Source organism: Strix uralensis, chromosome 2 (assembly GCF_047716275.1).
Source record: "Strix uralensis isolate ZFMK-TIS-50842 chromosome 2, bStrUra1, whole genome shotgun sequence".
NCBI lineage: Eukaryota > Metazoa > Chordata > Aves > Strigiformes > Strigidae > Strix > Strix uralensis.
This window is the reverse complement of record NC_133973.1, coordinates 94,528,912-94,548,077: the sequence shown is the minus strand read 5'-3', so window position 1 is coordinate 94,548,077 and position 19,166 is coordinate 94,528,912. Positions and strand designations below refer to the sequence as shown.

The 19,166-nt window shown below is 34.5% G+C and overlaps 1 protein-coding gene across 2 annotated transcripts in view; it reads right to left on the bottom strand.

Moving 5' to 3' along the window:
• Nucleotides 1–11,037: 11,037 nt before the first annotated feature.
• The window catches only part of KLHL1 (kelch like family member 1), a 263,122-nt gene continuing 254,993 nt past the window's right edge, over nt 11,038–19,166 (bottom strand). For both annotated transcript variants that reach the window (XM_074859534.1, XM_074859535.1), the window contains 2 exons: nt 13,157–13,328; nt 11,038–11,520 (listed from right to left, as the gene is read on the bottom strand). In XM_074859534.1, the coding sequence (XP_074715635.1) occupies nt 11,461–11,520; nt 13,157–13,328 (232 nt within the window). In that variant the 3' untranslated portion in view covers nt 11,038–11,460. The remainder of the gene's footprint in view (nt 11,521–13,156; nt 13,329–19,166) is intronic.

Sequence of the window (19,166 nt, the reverse complement as noted above, 5' to 3'; positions counted from 1 at the left end):
GATATTGGTTATTCAGAACTCATGCTTATCCATGCAGTCATGTCTAAAGCATTTGTCTCTCTAAGGAGTTTGAAATCACTTAATGCAAATTCTAATATATGCTTCAGGAGTCTCTATTCAAATTTGACTTTGACAGAACTTTTAACTTATCTGTCATGCATCCCTCTCATATCTTCATCAACATATTTTAGTATACCTTCTCATAAATCCTGTATGTTAAGTACATAGTATGATCCATGTTTCACAGGGAGAGGGATTTTAGGAACAGGGAATACATGATTCTCCCAGGTTATACATAAAACTGGGGAAATAAAGGGATTGAATCTTGGTCAATCTGAACTGTCCACCCATACAGCAGAGACTGTAGCTAGATCTCACTGTAAAATGAAGTCAGAATAAATCTGGAATGTAGAGGGGGACCCAAGAAATATGAAGTACTCCTAAATCCTATAACACAGATTTGTTTTATATCTCAGGTTAACATCTTAGACACTGAACCATTCCAACTATGTATGACTCAAGCCAGCTGTTTTTCCTGAACAGGTGTATTTTTTGCCACTGAGAGATGATTTTCTTATTGATCATCATACTAAACAGCATCCAGGCTCACTTGCAGTTCATGTCTCTTTCTGTAATTAAATCGTGAACCACACAGATGTGCATGTACTTTTTTTTTTCTTTTGGTTTTGAGCAGGAGGATTTCTTTCATTATGTTACCAATAAAAGAAGATCAAAAAAGTTGACAGTCTGAATTGCTGATGATTTTATGTGTCATTCCATTATATTCTTGATAGTCTGATTTAAGGATAAATGACTTATATTAATGTTTATCAGAGTCTTAAGATTCTTGTCCTTTGAATTTATATAAGGGAAACTGGTACAGACAAGTTTAAAATACACAAGCTAAAACCTTAATTGTGTTATCACATCCACTTCAAAGAGTCACCTCTCCAACACATAAAAACAGGCATATTTATTTTTGCACAGTGACATTTTTGGGATTCAAATTCCTTAGAAACAAGTTGTGTCAAACAAAGCCAGGTTACAACTTTAACATTGTGCTCTATGTCTTCACTTGCATTCTATACACACACGGCCAAGATATAAGAGAATCATGGTAAAAGCGTAACATCCAGTAAACTGCTCTGAAAATATTGCAAAACTTAGGACAGCTTAATTGAATGTATTTACAACCATATTTGTGCATTCTCATAGTGTATTTGTTCTCTTACAGTCCAAACCATTGTACACTTATTTTGCTCTGTAGTTCCTCACCATACTAAATATACTCATAACTCAACATTCCAAGACATTTCTTAAATACTAGTCTTGTTTTCAACTAAAATTTCAAAACTTCTGACTGGACCAGTTTGACGCAAAAGTCATATAATACATCCGCAAACAGTTGCACTCTCTTATAACAGCACTGGACAGTTCATATTTATGACACACTGCTAACCACATCATTCCTACTTCAACTATGTCCCACTTACAGGGAAGACTCAGACCTCGGTTTCCAGTCTCTTACACAGAGCGAGCAGCCATAATCTCATGCAAGTTCTTCTGGTATGCAAGGTGACAGCAGAAGCTTTTCAGTTAAAGAATAAGTCATCGATTAGCATAAATCTGCTGACACTGTAAATTGACTTGACCATTCTAAAAAATTGCTACTCATTGTTTTGTTTTTTTGTTGTGGGTTTTTTTTTTTTTTTTCCCAGTTAATGAAGTCCTCCATTCTGTGAATAACAATTACTCCTGTTCCATTTTAGTTATGGCTCTTCCTCTGTCTAATTCTAATTCTACAATTAATTATAATTTATGACAATATAAATTAGTAACCATACACTGAAATTAAAAAGGACATGGATCTTATCTGTTTTTTATTTGCAGGTTTTTTTGTGTTTTTTTTTTTTTTTTTTTATGGTTGCTTTTTAGGAGGGAAGAGTAGAAAAACAGCAGTCAAGCAAGTAATGTTCATTGAAGATCTTGGTTTCATTTTCTTTATAAAATTTTTTATGACTCTAAGTCAGTTCCATAATGTCAACTAATCATAACCAAAGATATCTTAGTTTCCTGTCATAGAAAATATGTTTTTAAAAGATTATGTGTTGTGCAATCTCATTCCAGCAGAATCCTGCCATGTATTTTTCTGCAAGGTTCCACACAGAAAAACGTGTTACATAAACATCTTAAATAAAATATAGCCACAATTTTGAAAGATGGAATAAAAAATAAGCACCTGAATTTAAAGAAATTAGTCTGTGATTTTAAAAAGTCCTAAACATTCACAGTTTACAATGAAATGAACAATGAATCCATTGGTTGTTCAGAACTGTACAAAGAAAGATCATGAACTTACATAAAAACAACAAACTAATTTACCTACAATAGCTGCACAACAGATCCGATATTTCAAAAGTTGCCTTTAATCACAAAAAATATATTTCTTAAATTGTGACTATATACATAGAGCTGGTAAAGAATATGTAGTATGCTGTAAACTATTCACGAGGTAAATGATAGCACAGATAAATCTGTAAGAAAGTCAAGCAGATTTACGATTTCAGACAGATCATACTATTTGGCATTTTCTACACTTCATTGTTGAGATTTCTACTAATTTAGATGCCTAAATCTGGGTTAGTCATGTTGGCACCTTTATAAATCAAAGAGGAAAACCATGCATCTCAAGTGGATGATTTATTTGCATGCCTGTATACAGGTGAGATGAACCAGCCAGTGGGAGGTGTCTGCTTTTCTCCAATTTTTCTCTTCCTACACAAGGCCCTGGAATAATTCATACCCATTGATTACAGCAATCTAATGAATCTAATGTTTTTAAATAATACTATTTTATGTTCTGAAGGCTACTAAAGCTTAATTATATGGACATGTTTTGCAGCTTACTGTATTAAATTGCTTCCTTATCTCTGAAATATAGCTAGATATTTAAACCTTAGGTAACCAGGAGCTGCAGCTACAATTTTTTGAATAGTTTTTCCCTTCTAGGTTAATGTAGAGATATCTTTTACTTCTTTTACATATCATTTGGCAGCTCAAAATTATCCTCTCTCTAAAGATCATAACAGTGTTTGATTTCAGAGCAGGGAAATTGTTTTTGTTCAGTATGTAGTTGAGTCTTGCAGTTATGTTCTAAATGGAATTCCTGTCATAGTCATTTGAAATAAAAATTTGTGTGGCCAGTTCCTGCTAGGCATTTATCAGCTTTTAGAGATTCATCTCATCCTACTTAAATATTCATCTTAAGAAATGTAGGTGTCCACAGTGTGAACATCTACATCTGAACTAGTCATTTTAGGCACCTTTTGCAGTCAACGGAGAGAAACACACTTTTAAAGTGTGATTTATTTCACTTTTAGAATGAGATGAATCATGTCCTAGAAATATTGATTTTGCTACTCTAGCTATAAGAAAAAGCTTAGGATATATAGTTCTGATGTGGACATTTATGTAGTAGATCTCTAGTAGTATTTGAGAACACTATATTAATGAAATAAAGAACATGATATTTATTCATTTAGCATGCTATTGCAAGTCTTCTTTTTCTTTTTCTTTTCATATGGGACAAATGACTGTTTTAAATTCACTGATATCCTAGAAAATATACAGATGCAGAAAGAAGAAAGCAAAAACCTAAATCCCGATACACTCCATTTTAACACTATGCCTACAGGTGAGATTTTCCACTATGTGACCAAAATACGCTTTCCAAACCTTTATGGAACTGCACTTGGAAACATTTTACCATTAAACAGAAAAACCAGCCTAATAACTCTGCATCAGGCAATAGCAACTACTGTAGGTGATTCTTTTAATAACTTCTCTACATAAGGGTGATGTACTCATGACTTGCTTACAGAACAAATTTTTGACTGAAGTGATGCACAAAAGATAATTTTCCTGATAAAGATGATCTCTCCAAGTTAGCATTTCCCAAACGTAACCATATCATGCCAGTATTAATAAGTATTAATTGACTGTGCTCTCAGATCTATGTTCACTACATGTGTCATTCATTAGAAAATCAAGGTTAATATTTTCAAGCTTAAGCAACTGAAGTAAAACATTTCTAAATTCAGCCTTTCTTATCACCCAGGTGGGTTGGAAGATGTCACCTTCAAACATCTAATGGCATTGGGTCCATATATATGTATATCTATGTGCATATATATATATATGTATATGGAGAATCATGGAATCTAGCTGCCTACACATAAGCACCTAATATCATCTGGGATGCTTTAGAGTTTCCCATTTGAACTTCTGTTGCCACTCCAAAACTTCATCTGTGTCATACATGCCAGCCCAGTGTGGATGTCTTAGGTAATTTGGGGCATCTCAGATGATATTACACTTATGTGAGAGCAACTAAACTGAATACTCATCCACTTAACTTAAATATCTCACCTTTGGAAAAATATTTCTTCCCAGATGATTCAAAGACATCCCTCCCCATGACTTCTGTTGGGGACAGCCTCTAGCCATCTAAGTGAAGAAGATTGAATATGAACTTGGTTAACAGACCTAACTCTGAAGAGTACTACACTTCCGCAAGAGCAGATTTCCTTTTTTTTTTTTTTTAATATTTTATTTTAATGTATTTTTTAAGCATCATGTCATCATGGAAAATATGGGAAAATATGGGGTAACAGAACTGTAAATTGCTTATACCTCAGCTTTGACTGCTTTTCAAAGAGGGTGATGGATTTGCCAGCTCCATAGATCCCCAAGGGGAAGCTGTGAATAGCCAGTGACTAGAGGCTGTATTGTTCCTTGCCACTGCATTTCTTACCTTTGCTAGTAATTTTCTTTATGGCTTAATTTCCAACAGTTGAAGTCCTGCATCAGAAATCAAAGTTTTGCTGATTTAAGGATTATGAGCAATCTCTCTGCCGCTAAGTGTACCTAATTCCCATGTACTATGAAGCAGAACTATAATGAGGAAATTTGCAATGAAATGTAAGGAAATGCCAATTTGAGCAGCTTTACACTGGATTTAGAATAAGGCTGAAGAATAATTATTCTGCTGAATATTTTATACATTCTCATTTAAGTTAGAACAGTTATATTGCGTGAACAATCTATTTTTAAACAGAAATATTTCTGAAGTTACCTTTACATATTGAGATTCTCTTCTGAGTTGGCAACAAGCCTGTATTACCTAGTATACGTGCATTTGCTTGGTACAGGAGATGGAAAAATGTCCAAGAACTTGATATTCTCAGAATTTAAAGTATGCAACCAGTTACTGATTTCTAAGATATATTTTAGCTGCTGTTTATCAATACTGAGATTTTAAGTATTACTTTGGGATAAATAACAATTTTTCTTCTTTATGGTGAATGTACAAAATTAAGTCCCTATTTTACAAGAAGAAATATAAGAAATGACTGCTTTTAAATACTATTTTAATTTATGAGCCATTAGATTGGTTGCAAAGTTATTTTCCTAAAATCAAATTGCTTCTGTTGGGAATAAAATATAATACTCTTGGGGAATGTCTTCTTGCAAGTAACAAAAATCTGGTTCCCTAATATTCTTTTTACATTTCTGAGATACTCTTATTCTACTGTATTATCCTTCACACAATATTTTATATTCTGATATGTTGATAAACATTATACCAATTACACTGGATGCTATATTTGGTAGGAAAGCTGACTCTGAATCAAACTTCTACCAAGGCTGGAAACATGCTTTGTGAGCAGTCTGGGATCCTGATTTCTGATTTGTGCGTATGACACCAAAGATTCCTTCAAATGTGAGTTGTAAATATTGCATTTAATATTTTATTCACTCACCTGGAGGTGTCCTTTGGATTAGAAAAAATCTGGAGACAATGAGACACATTCAAAAAAACATGAACATCTACAAGAGATCTGGGTGCCAGCACCAGCATCATGATAAATTGTGCATGACTAAGCACACAATTTTTTAAAGTGAAAGGTTGGAAGCTCTCTATGAAAAATGTTTACATTTCGAGAAAGTTTAAGTTTCTTTTTTCAATGTGTAGATCTTTAAAAGACTGAAGACATATCAAAGAAATTTTACCCTAGAAAAGAAAAATAAACTTTTCCTTTTTATGTCATGCACATACACTTTTGAATATAGAGTAGTAAGGAATCGGTTAGTGATGTGGTGTACTATCATACTTGCTGCTTTCATCAGAAACAATTCTGTGGGAAAATGTGCCTAATGGTAGAAAGCCTCTGTAATATAAACAGAAACTGGGGGTGGGGAGGGGACAAAAGTGAGAAAGCAGTATTGTACAAAGAGCCAATGCGCAGTGGAATTGTGAGCATATAAAACTAAGCACAGGTGTATATGTGGGTGATGCTAATGTCAAAAAAAATGCACCATGTCCTGTTCCAGGCTGTGAATTTGATATAGGTAAATAGTTTTATACCTGGTTCTGTACCATCAAATTCCATACATGCACATAGTCAACTGTCTAAATTTCCCCCATTACACAATTATTACTCTAATTTATTACTTCTATTTGATAGCAGTTACAAAAGCTTTTTCTAAGCCTTTGCAGAAATGCCTTCTTTATTTATTTCTTGTGAAATAACTAATGCAAAGTCATAGATAACAGGATACATTTTGTTATGCCCAGTCCATTGTGAGCACAGTAATAAGGAAAGACTTCTAGAGTATGAATTCTCTTCTGGAAAACCTGCATTTCATTCATAATCACAATGCACAGTGGTTTTGGTGTTTGTTCATGAGCATCAAGGTCTGAACCATTAAAACTTGCATAACTTCACACTCAGTTGTGAGTTATTTTTTTGAAGTAATTGAAAAGTGTTTAAGTCATTGTAAATATATGCCAGGGAATTTACTTGGGCTTTCTAAATATATGAAGCAATCTGAAAAATATATAGAGCTTTCTAGATACATTTTAACATGACTATTTTTTAAATAATGGTGAACTGATGGCAGTTTTCTGTAGAAAAGAATGATACTCAAGGAAATCATCCTTTATGCCAAAATGGTTCCCCTAAGTCAATTAATGTTAGCTTAACAAAATAATATTATGAGACAGGCAACTCCCTGAAAGCATCCTTAAATTTGCTTAACAATTTGACCAGATTCATATGATTAAAAGTTTGTTCTGTATGCAAAAGGATTTTTTTTTTAAATTTACTTTTGCTTTTAAACAATATTAGTACTTTGATTGCAAGAAAACATATACAGATATGTATTGAACAATTGTAATTAAAGCTAAAGTAACAATATTCTTAATTTTAGAGATTTTTATGGATTTATTTGTGCTTTTGATTTCAATGCAAAAATTTTCAATAAAATTAAACCACAAAATGTCAATAATATAGAGCTCTACTAAACAATGTCTATTAAATGACATTTTCCTATGTAGATCTTTACTAATACTGCTTATATTTCTAGCATCTCTCACTGTCAAAAACAAAAAACTGTAAATGTAAGAAATAACTTAAAGGAAAGGTCCAAAACTGCGAGGTAATTAAGAGTTCCATAAACAACAGAGGACCACAAGATTAGTGTGATCATTGTAAAATGGCTTTTTTAACACTACTATATTGGTAGAAACAAATTAAAAATGGCACCTTCAGAGTCATAGCGAAAGATTTACCTATTTGGCTTGATCAGTTTTTCTATCGAGTTCAACTTGAATTATTCCATATTTATAAACCCTCTAAGCTTATCTAGAAAATTATATTCTTGGAGTTGATCTAGCATTCTGAGAGGAATTAAATCAGGAAGACAAATTAATTTGAAAAACAGAGACATAATGTTATGGTATTTTTCTTGATTTTGTTTACTTAACCAATTAAAACCCTGAAAAATGTAATTTCTTTTATGATTTCTTTAAAAATTGTATTAATAAACATTAACAGCAGTGCCACAGCTATAACACTGATGACTTTATTATCTTTTGGGGGAACCCACTTATTTTGTCTTTTAGGTATTGCTTCTATAAGCACTTCAAAGATAACTATTCTCTTTTGTGATTTTCTTTTTTTTTTTTTTTTTTAATCAGGAAATGTTTTATACTCACTAGAAAAATGATCAAAGGAAAAAGACAAAAGAAAATTCTGCATCACAGTTGGCTGTCAGTGATCTATAATATCCCAATGGATTTGAAATGAGTTCAGTAGGGAAGAAAGAGCATAGACTTGATTTCTTTGTGTCCATCAAAGCTTTTGAATATAAATTCTCAGGCACAAGAATGACCACTTTCTGTCAGTATTGTTTTCTCTGTCTTCATATAGAAATCTGTATAGACTCATCCATTTAAAAATAGCTTTTCTAGCACTCATGTCCTTGAACTTCCTCCTACCTCAAAACCCATAGCAGCACGAAGCTTTAATAAAATCTCTAATAAACAATAAAACCAAAAGAAAAGACGTTTTTACACATAGAACAGAGAAATGCAAGGCTTCTCAGTAGTCCCAGAGGACCTTAATTTTAATTATCCCAGAGGACCTTAATTTTGATTACTTTTATTTTTGTTTGATTAACACAAATGTTGTTCATATATCAGGATGGGCAACAATAGGAAAAAAATAGGTGTAACTCCCATATATAAATACAGGTTAATGTGAAACAAAGACTTTCTAGTAAAATTGGTTGACATTCTTGGAAAAAAAAGCATGCTACAATGAATAAAAAAGAATTGGAAAGATAGAGAAAATGCAGAAAATGCTAACATTTTAGAACATAATATTAAACTACAAAATTTACAAGCAGCAGTTTGAGGAATTTAATTATTGATTTCATTGAAATTAATATTTGTTGCAGATCTGATTCCATTGTGATTTTCATACTGTGAAATCAAAGGAATTATTTGAGAGAAAAGGTACCATGCTAGATTAACAATGATGAAATAATCTGGCTTTTGAAAAGAGCTGTTTTTCCTGTAAATATAATATTGTTTAGCATAACAGCCTATCACAAGTTACTTTAACTCATACATAAAAAAGGGATCTTAATGGATCACAGAAATCAAGTTTAACACTATATACCATTTTGATTTCAATCCATTCCCTTTGAAGTCAAAGGTAAAATTATTATTGTTTTTAATAAGAGCAGATTAAACATAATGGTAAGAAAAATTTAACATTTAATTAAAGCATTCTCCCTAAATTCTGTTTAGAAAAACTCCAGAAAATATTGATGCAGGTGTATAAAAAGAATCTGAAGGCCAAATTTGACTCTTATTGTGGCTAGATTTTACATAATATAAATGAAACAAATTAATAATTTTATTATTTCATCATAAGAGACCTGGAGTAGTCTGAAAAATTTCACATGAGAATAATGTTTCATTTTGGATAAATAAAGGCAGATTGAAAATGTGTAAAAGGAAAATGAGAATAAAAAATAAAATTGAGGGTAATCTGATGCTAAAAATTATCAAGGCACAGAAAACATTAATAGAAGTAATCCTTTTTTGAGGGTCAGTATATAGGTAGAATAATCATATTTCTATTGTGTATGAATATAGTGTAGCCAAAAGGAAGTTCTGGGAATAGAATTAAAATTTCATTTGTAAGTTCATTAGGTATCTGTGTAGGAGAACAGAATGCTAATGTCTATATTTAATTGAAATTACAATTCTAGAATCTTTTTGGTTTGGTATCAGAAGCTTATGTTTATGTGAAACAAAATTTGTAGAGAGGTAACCTCTTTTATCCAACGAGTTATAGTTGGGGAAAAATGGACATGCTTGTCTGTGGAACACTGATCGCAATTCAAAAGCCAACTGACTATGGAAAACTAATATTGAAGATTTTGCAGTTGATTTCTAATTAGGACAGAGAAGCATTTAAAACATATAAACCAGTATACTTAGGTTTCAGAACTGAAGTTCATTTTGGGTCAGGAAACAAAGATCTCCATGTATGCTGATGCTGTTAGAAGGAAAGACCATCTTCAAATGTCCCAAGTAGGAGGCTGTATGTATTTTTTCATGTCAAATGGTTTCAAAGGTTTCCATTAGGAAAAAACTCTTTAAATTACAACCAGAATTCCTTCTCAAAATTGTTAGTTACAGAGGACTGTGAGGCTTCTGTTTTTGGACCATGAAATGTTTCCTAAAGGATCATCAAGGCTTTAGAGAAGACGTATACTCAGTAGTCCTGTTCCCAGAACCTGTGCCTCCCTGACTAGTAGAATTTCATATTTCATTAGTGGTCTTAGGATTCTAACTGAGTCAGCTGAGCAGATAGAAAGCATCAACGTCAAATCTACTGCCAAGGCAAAAGTTCAAAGCATCATTACTGCCAGAAATTATCAACCCTAAAGGGAAGCACAAATGACACTGGTATGTTTGCCAAATAATCAGATGGGCTAATCTTCCTTATTCCACTTGAATTTATTCAGATTTATCTACTTGCAGTTACTCTGTCATAAGTGGGAAGTCATAAATTGTCAGCTCTAATCAGGCAAAGTCGTGTATGCATGAGCATCAGAATGTAGTATTTTTATCCCTCTTGAAATGTTAGAAGAGGCTCCATAGAATGTTCTGGTCATGGTTCATCTGTTGCATGATGCAGTGAAGGAACAGTATCAATTTTCCGGCTTTCCATGAGCTTCCAACATGCAGAAGATGCATTAAACAATGAGATCAGCGCCCACATGCTTAAATTGAATATAAGATTAAGAAATAATTAGGAAACTGTTCTTTTGACTCCCATATATGAACAAAGCCCCAGTGCAGCCAAAGGATTGCTTTGTGTATATTTAGGTTAAACACACAGGCTTCCCCTTCAATACTCACTTACAAGATGTGTTTAACATTGGCAAGGAGGTACAGTCTGAAGTTACAAAAAAGAAGTAATCTTGGAAGTTTATTTTTAGATTTGTTTTTCTTCCTGCAGTAGAGCAACAGCTCAGGCATTATGAAAGAAAGTTTTCATATCCAGAGTTTCTTACCTCTTCCCTTCAGTAAGAACCAAACTGCCATTTAAATGAGAAGGTCATAACCCATTTGAATACAACACCTGAACAGAAAAATTCTATATCACTATCTAATTTTCTCTTTTAAAAAACACAGTTTAAAAGTGATTAAATATACTTTAATGTTTCTGCAGTTAAAATTCTTGCAGCCATGAAAACTGTTCTTGTATTCCTTCCTGCTCCTTATGCAGAGCTGTCCCTTGATTATCCAATTCTCCAGGATGCATTCATGAGAACAGTACCTGAACTTACTACTCCACATTCACAAATTCACCCCTAGAGCAGCCTGATTTTTTTCTTGTTCACTGACTGTGAACAGTTTTTATGATTTTACAGGGCATAAATACTTAATCTTTCTCACTTCCAAACTTCTTCAACTTTGTGATCAACAGAGTATTCACTGTGTAAAACCTTGTTCTCATGAACTTATCATTCTCATTGTCTGATAGAAAAATAATCATTTCACAGTCAGTAAAATCCTAAAGAGTGCTGACAAAGTCATGGTTGTTTGATGACTACAACACAGGCACCAGCTCTTCCAATATTTAGGGAAGCCATCTGCAGAAAAAAAAGATACAAATTAACTGAATAGGAACAAGTTATGCAAGAGATTAACAAAGTGCTGTGTTAACATTATTCCAAAATGGTCAAAACTAATGGGAGTATAAATCACTAAAAATAAATACAACCCACAGTATACTAATATTGTAGTTCTAAAGTTACTCACATCTGACATCTTTCACTTGACAGTGTGAGAACAGAAAAAAGTCATTTTAGAGCTGTCATCAATTTTGTGAACTGTTGGTATGCAAGGGGTTTCTATAATCTGTAGACTGTAGCTGGTGCTTTCACTTTAGTCCCTGAGGCAAGGTCAAGGCTACCAATGCCAAAAGTGTATGGTTTCAATATTCCTAAAGAGGTTCATGTGTCCTTTAGAATAAGTTTGGCAGCTTTAAACACTATTCAAGACAATGCAAAGATTAATAAATCCAGGAGACTGGATCTTGCTGAAATTAACACAGTAGAGTCAGTTTATATGGTATACAATAATAATAATAATACACTGTAATTAATGGTACTGTACATATCAAAGCAGAGATGTTATATGTTTTCTAACTATCTGTCCAAATGTGGTTATTTACGGGGTTTTTTACGTGTACTGGTGGATTTCAGAAAAGAATCTTTCCAAATTGATTTCTTATTTCCTACAGAATATCACAGAAATGCTCTCTTGTCATTTAATTAATAATAGATAAAAAAGATGGACTTCTGCATTAACTTTACACCATGTATGTCTACATTTAACCTTGACAACAGAAGCCCCCACTTCACAATCACAAAAAGAAATAGACATTTTTGAGTATAATACATCTGGCCTATTTTAAATGCTTATTTTAGGTTAAGATGATGTTTTTGAAGCATGTACTTTACTATCTTGAAAGGGAACTTAGGGTGACTAATTCAGATGTAAACATCTGCGATGGTGGAACAAATTATTTCAAAAAGTCTTAAACCATAATTAATAACAGAAAATGTTTAAATAATATTTTGGGCTCTTTTAAGACTTTGCTATGAATCCAAATCTTTCCAAGCATTACTGTGACATAATATAAAACATTCCTTCTACAACAAAATCACCAGTCCCCAGCTTCTTGCATGATACCACTATTTCTATTATAGCTGTTAATTCTTGTATGGTTCAACATTAAGAACATACATACAGTTCAACATTTCAAAATATCCATCAAACAGAAGAAAATAGAATTGAAGAGTGAAATGAAAACTTGTCTTTCTACTGAAAATAAACACATTTTCATATGAAGGATTTTCAGGACATCCTGGTTACCAATTAAAATTCCAGATCCCTTTTGATACTTTTTATGACATTTCTTCTACATGAAGAAAGATGAAAAAAATTTGCTATAGAAATTGATCAGAACAAAGATTTTGTCTGAAAAGTAACACGATAATATTTCTAATGACTTCTTACTCTGACTTTTTTCCAGTTTATTAGGATCTAGTTCTCTCTTTTCTGTCTTCAGAGGAAACTCCTGACATAATACTTGATAAAATACTAGGACTAGTTTTACAGCTATGGCAACCTCAGATACTATGCTTTTTTTCAAAAAAAAAAAAAAAAAAACAAACTATCAAAATATGTTACAGATGAAAAAAATAAAGACTTTATGATTACCTGTGTCCATTCATTAGTTTGAGGGTCATATGCTTCCATAGTGTTCAGGTATGTTTGACCATCATAGCCACCTACTGCATATAATTTGTCACCAAGGAGACAGACACCGACAGCATCTCGAGGCATACTCAGTGGAGCCACCATTGTCCATGTATCAGTCTTTGGATCATACCTGAGGAAAGAGAAAGGAAATAGAATGTCCAGGAAGAAGATAAGTATCAATTCATGCTGATCTACTTTGGACTCGAATATAATATCATGAAATAATAGAGTTCTCTATTCTTAGAGAGGCCAGGAGAGGGCTAAGCAGAACTGACATCCTGGACTTCAAAAAGGCTGACTTGTATTGTTTAGGCACCTGCTTGAAAGGATCTCTTGGGAGACGATCCTGAAGGGTCCAGGAAGGCTGGGCACTCTTTAAGAAGAAAGTGTTAATGGCTCAGGAACAGGCAGTCCCCAGGTGCTGTAAGAGAAGCCGCCGACAGAGAAGACCACCCTGGCTAAACAGGGAGCTTTGGCTACAACTCAGGGACAAAAAGGAAAGTTTACAGCCTTTGGAAGAAGGGGCTAGCCACTCACAATGATTACAAAGATGCTGTGAGGCTATGCAGGGTGGAAATCAGGAGGTCTAAAGCCCAGATGGAAATTACCCTGGCTTCAGCAATCAAGGATAACAAGAAATGTTTCTATAAGTATGTCAAAAGCAAAAGAAAGACCAGAGAGAGCCTCCATCACCTGCTAGATGCGGGAGGAAATATGGTAACAAGTGATGAGGAAAAGGCCGAGGTCCTTAATGCCTTCTTTGCCTCAGTCTTTAATAACAAGACTAGTTGTATTGAGGGAATCCAGCCTCCTCAGCCAGAAGATAGAGACTGGGAGAACGACCCCCCCGCAATTCAGGAGACAGTCAGTGACCTACTGCATCACATAGACACACACAAGTCTATGGGACCAGATGGGATACACCCAAGGGTGCTGAAGGAGCTGGCTGGGGTGCTCACCAAGCCGCTTTCCATCATTTACCAGCAGTCCTGGCTGACAGGGGAGGTCCCAACAGATTGGAAATTGGCCAGTGTGATGTCCATATATAAGAAGGGTTGGAAGGATGATCCGGGAAATTACAGGCCTGTCAGCTTGACTTCAGTGCCCGGGAAGCTGATGGAGCAGCTCATCCTGAGTACCATCATACAACACATGCGGGACAACCAGATGATCAGGCCCAGTCAGCATGGGTTTATGAAAGGCAGGTCCTGCTTGACAAACCTGATCTCCTTCTACGACAGGGCATGCTGCTTATTGGATGAGGGAAAGGCTGTGGATGTAGTTTACCTCGACTTCAGTAAGGCCTTTGACACCGTTTCCCACAGCATTCTCCTGGCAAAACTGGCTGCTCGAGGCTTGGATGATCGCACGCTTTGCTGGGTAAAAAACTGTCTGGATGGCCGGGTCCAAAGAGTTGTGGTGAATGGAGTCAAATCCAGTTGGTGGCCGGTCATGAGTGGTGTCCCCCAGGGCTTGGTTTTGGGACCACTCCTGTTTAACATCTTTATTGATGATCTAGACAAGGGGATCGAGTGCACCCTCAGTAAGTTTGCAGATGACACCAAGTTGGGTGGGAGTGTTGATTGGCTCAAGGGTAGGGAGGCTCTGCAGAGAGATCTGGACAGGCTGGAGTGATGGGCTAAGGCCATTGAAGGAGTTTCAATAAGGCCAAATGCCGGGTGCTGCACTTGGGCCACAACAACCCCCAGCAGCGCTACAGGCCTGGGGAGGAGTGGCTGGAGAGCTGCCAGTCAGAGAGGGACCTCGGGGTGTTGATTGACAGCCGGCTGAACATGAGCCAGCAGTGTGCCCAGGTGGCCAACAAGGCCAATGGTATCCTGGTCTGTATCAGAAATAACGTGGCCAGCAGGGACAGGGAAGTGATCTTACCCCTGTACTCGGCACTGGTGGCCGCACCTCGATTCCTGTGTTCAGTTTGGGCCCCTCACTACAAAAAGGACATTGAATTACTCGAGTGTGTTCAGAGAAGGGCAACGAAGCTGGTGAAGGGTCTGGAGCACATGTCGTACGAGGAACGGCTGAGGGAACTGGGGTTGTTTAGTTTGAATAAGAGGAGACTGAGGGGAGACCTCATCGCCCTCTACAACTACCTGAAAGGAGGTTGCAGAGAGATGGGGATGAGTCTCTTTAATCAAGTAATGAGCGATAAGACAAGAGGAATGGCCTCAAATTGCACCAGGGAAGGTTTAGACTGGATATTAGGAAGTATTTCTTTACAGAACAGGTTGTTAGGTGTTGGAATGGGCTGCCCAGGGAATTGGTGGAGTCCCCATCCCTGGAGGTGTTTAAGAGTTGGGTTAACATAGCGCTTAGGGATATGGTGTAGTTGGAAACTGCCAGTGCTAGGTTAACAGTTGGACTAGATGATCTTCAAGGTCTTTTCCAACCTAGATGATTCTGTGATTCTGTAATATGTTTTTCGTGGGAAAAAAAAAAAAAAAAATCTGTCAGCATCCTATCCAAAAATATACTTCCTAACAGCAAAAAGAAAACATACAGATTTATTGTGTTCCCAATTCAAACCTCTAAATGTTGATCAGGAATGCTTGCTCAGCTAACCTTTTGGAATAAAATATTTGTGGGGTAAGGTGTCATAAAAAAGAGATTTGAGAAGGATATAAGAGCAATAACTGGTTGTGTGTATATTTTTATATATATATATTTAAATAGGATATTTTTGTAGCTTATTAAGAATATTCTTTCTCAAATTATGTTTCAGTTTAATTCATAAAATTATACTATACAATATTCACAGATAGAAAACCTCCCTAAGAATTCAGGGGATATGCTTAACTTCATGAGAGTTAGACTTTCCTCCTGATATTCACTCAAGTGAAGAGACTAGTACTGTTTTTAAGACATAATCACCATAAAATTCTTAAAACTGAGGGCAAAATGCCTTTTGTATAATGACAGATATTTAAAAATTAAACTTTTAGCCTAATCCATTAATTTAGATGTTTATTAACAATATAAAAATCAGTTCATTCCAGAAGCCATTCAATTGTATCTATTTTAGACATCTGGAAACAGAAATTAATCACCTTTTGATAGTGCCTCTCAGTTTGTTACTAAGGATGTCTGGCGTATTAGGTTAAACTAGATGCCTCATTTTAGATGATAAATATTACTAAAATAGAATACTGTAGCACAGTGTAATAGAATTAATTTAATCTGTACTTAAGCATCTCTACTATGTAGTAAAATCAATTGATAACCAGTGGAGAAAATACAGTTTGAGGATATGAATCTGTTGACTGACTTTAGTAATTTGCTTAAGTGTAAGGTAGATCACACTTTGGGAATGATAATTTCTCTAAAATAATTGCAAAGGAACTCTATAATGGCTAAAAATCTTATTTATTTACAAGTTCTCTACTATATTGTTATATAAAAACAGGCATCAAATCACATTCTCCTACACCTTTAAGAGACAGTATGAGCTGTAATTTCATTTTCTGGGGGAAGTCAAGTTCTTTCAAAATACTCTCTTGTACTCTAAACTTTATTAACTAGAAGTTGATAATCGTACAGAAATTTGTATATACATATTCTTTACAAAAAGGAAAATTATAGGCTTTTACTACAAAAGCTGACTATAAGAGCACCTGTAACTATTTCAGTCATTCATATTTTCAATAAGGAATACTGTTTGAAGTCCCACATTGAACAATGGAAAATTTTAAAGTTTTAAATATAAATATTGCAACAACAATGTTACAGTGCTTTGCTTGTAACTGCCTTTTGGTTCAAATATATGACCTTCAGATTGGACAATAACAGGATTGTCTTTAACCTTGATTAAATTGTTTTTGGAAGCTAAATACATTTTGGGAAAAAATCCTACTCATCTACTGGCTGCTAATCATTCTGGCTTTATGGGGTCTTCTCAGAAAATAACATGCTAAACTTTTGTGTACAAATTTTTATGTCCAAAATATCATGAAATTGATTTGTTGTTAATTTTTCTTTCTTTTTTTAGATTTTCTTTATTTTATTTATACACATTCTTTCATTTTCCTATCTTTCCTTAAGAAGTTTTGAGTTAAATATCTAGATATGTGTCAAATATCTTTAAACTTGAGAGGAAAATTCTTTAAAACAATGTTTGAATATGTGGAAGGGAAATGTACATGCAATGAACAAAAAAAAAATTAATTTGAATGGATTTTTTCAAAGATTGTGTGACTTTTTCAGCAACAACGTTGTATGCCTCTAGCTGAGAGAGTTTACCCACCAGTGAAATGCATCAACGTGCATTGTATCTTCACCTGCCTACAGGCAATAAATTTTAATAGACTCCTTGGTACACTACTCTTGAATTACGAGGGCCAAGGTTAGGAGGTGGAAAAGCAGGGAAATTAAATGCAAATGACATCTTTGGACCTTATTTTTATATATATATATATATAAACAATTATGCAAAGCTAAACAGAATTCCTATAACACAATTCTGTCAACAAAATAGAATTGTACAAGAACTTGTTTTTTGTAATTGCCAGGAAAATGTCTGAGATTTCTTATATCCTTTCTTCTGCTAAAAACAACTGTACAGTTCACCTTTATAATAACTAGGTATGCCCTAGGGTGAGAAGGATTATGACAAAAGTTCCTGAATGTGAAAAGAAATCAATTTGACATCAAGGTGAGACAAAGGAGAAAAACTATACATCACTTGCTTATGTTTTTAATAGATGTCAAGTTTTGAGTAACATTTAGAAAAGAAAGCAACTTTATAAAATCTGCCAAAATAGCTGCAAAATATTATAATTCTTAAAAAGAAGCCAGTTATTTTACTTTTAAAAATAATACAACATTGTATTTTCCCAGCTTCTGAAGAGCAGACAAACACAGCTATTATTTTATTTTAGAATGCTTGAATCCCTAGGAAATTCTTTACAATTGCACCAACCTTAAAAGAGTTCAAACTAGGAGTCCTAATTACTATTGAGAAGGATTTTAGCAGTAACATTTAAAAAACACATATCTGCTCTCACTAGATTTACATAATCTCAAAAATAAATTTTCAAACATTTTGTCTGGTTTGACAGTCTTCCAGGAGCAAATAGGTACTTGAATAAAGCACATCGTATCAAGTTATATCAGAATGACAAAATGACTGAAACAGACACTCATTCCTGAAGAACAGACTTAGTTAAAACAGATGCCCTAGATATTCTTTCAGAGAGACATAACATAACTTACTATAATAGACCTCATTATCACTTACTAGTCTTTGGTTTCCTAAGTTATTAAGATGTTTTTATTTTTTGAAAATGATGCATTATTTTTGAATGTAAAAACAGACACATTAAATCACATCCCAGTCACCTTATAAACTTATCAATCACTGGGAGGGTCATGAGAGTTTTTTCATGTTTGTTTTTGTAGAATCCACCGGTTAATTCACATCCGTTCTATGCAAGCTAATAGCCTTCCAAGTTCTGATTTGTTAGTCCCAACTTTTAGTCTGGAAGCTAACTGCCCATGAAGTACATTATCCACATTTTTTTGCTATCAGTGCAAAAATACCTAGACAAGGAACACTTGTCATTCAGATACCAGCACATAAAACAGCTTAAGGATATGTGGTTTAGTTTGCTGTTGCAATCCCCCCTGAGAAAGACAAATATGATAGGATGTGGTTTGTCTTCAACATCAGAAGGGTTTTCTTCTCAGAGACCAAACAATGAAAGAAAAGCTCCCTTACAAGTACCAATAAAAAGAAGTAGCTGGAGAGATTTCATACTTATTGTCACTAGCAGTCTAGATATAAATTTACATAATTGAAAATCCTGGTTATTGTTCCTTATAAATAGAAGCCCACAAAGATGGCCCCTGTAAGTACAGGCATCATGGGACTTCTCTGATGAACTTTCCATCTATTGGAGTTGAGAAGTGTTTGGCAGTATGTGATCTTTGCTTACATACAGTAGAGATGGGAATG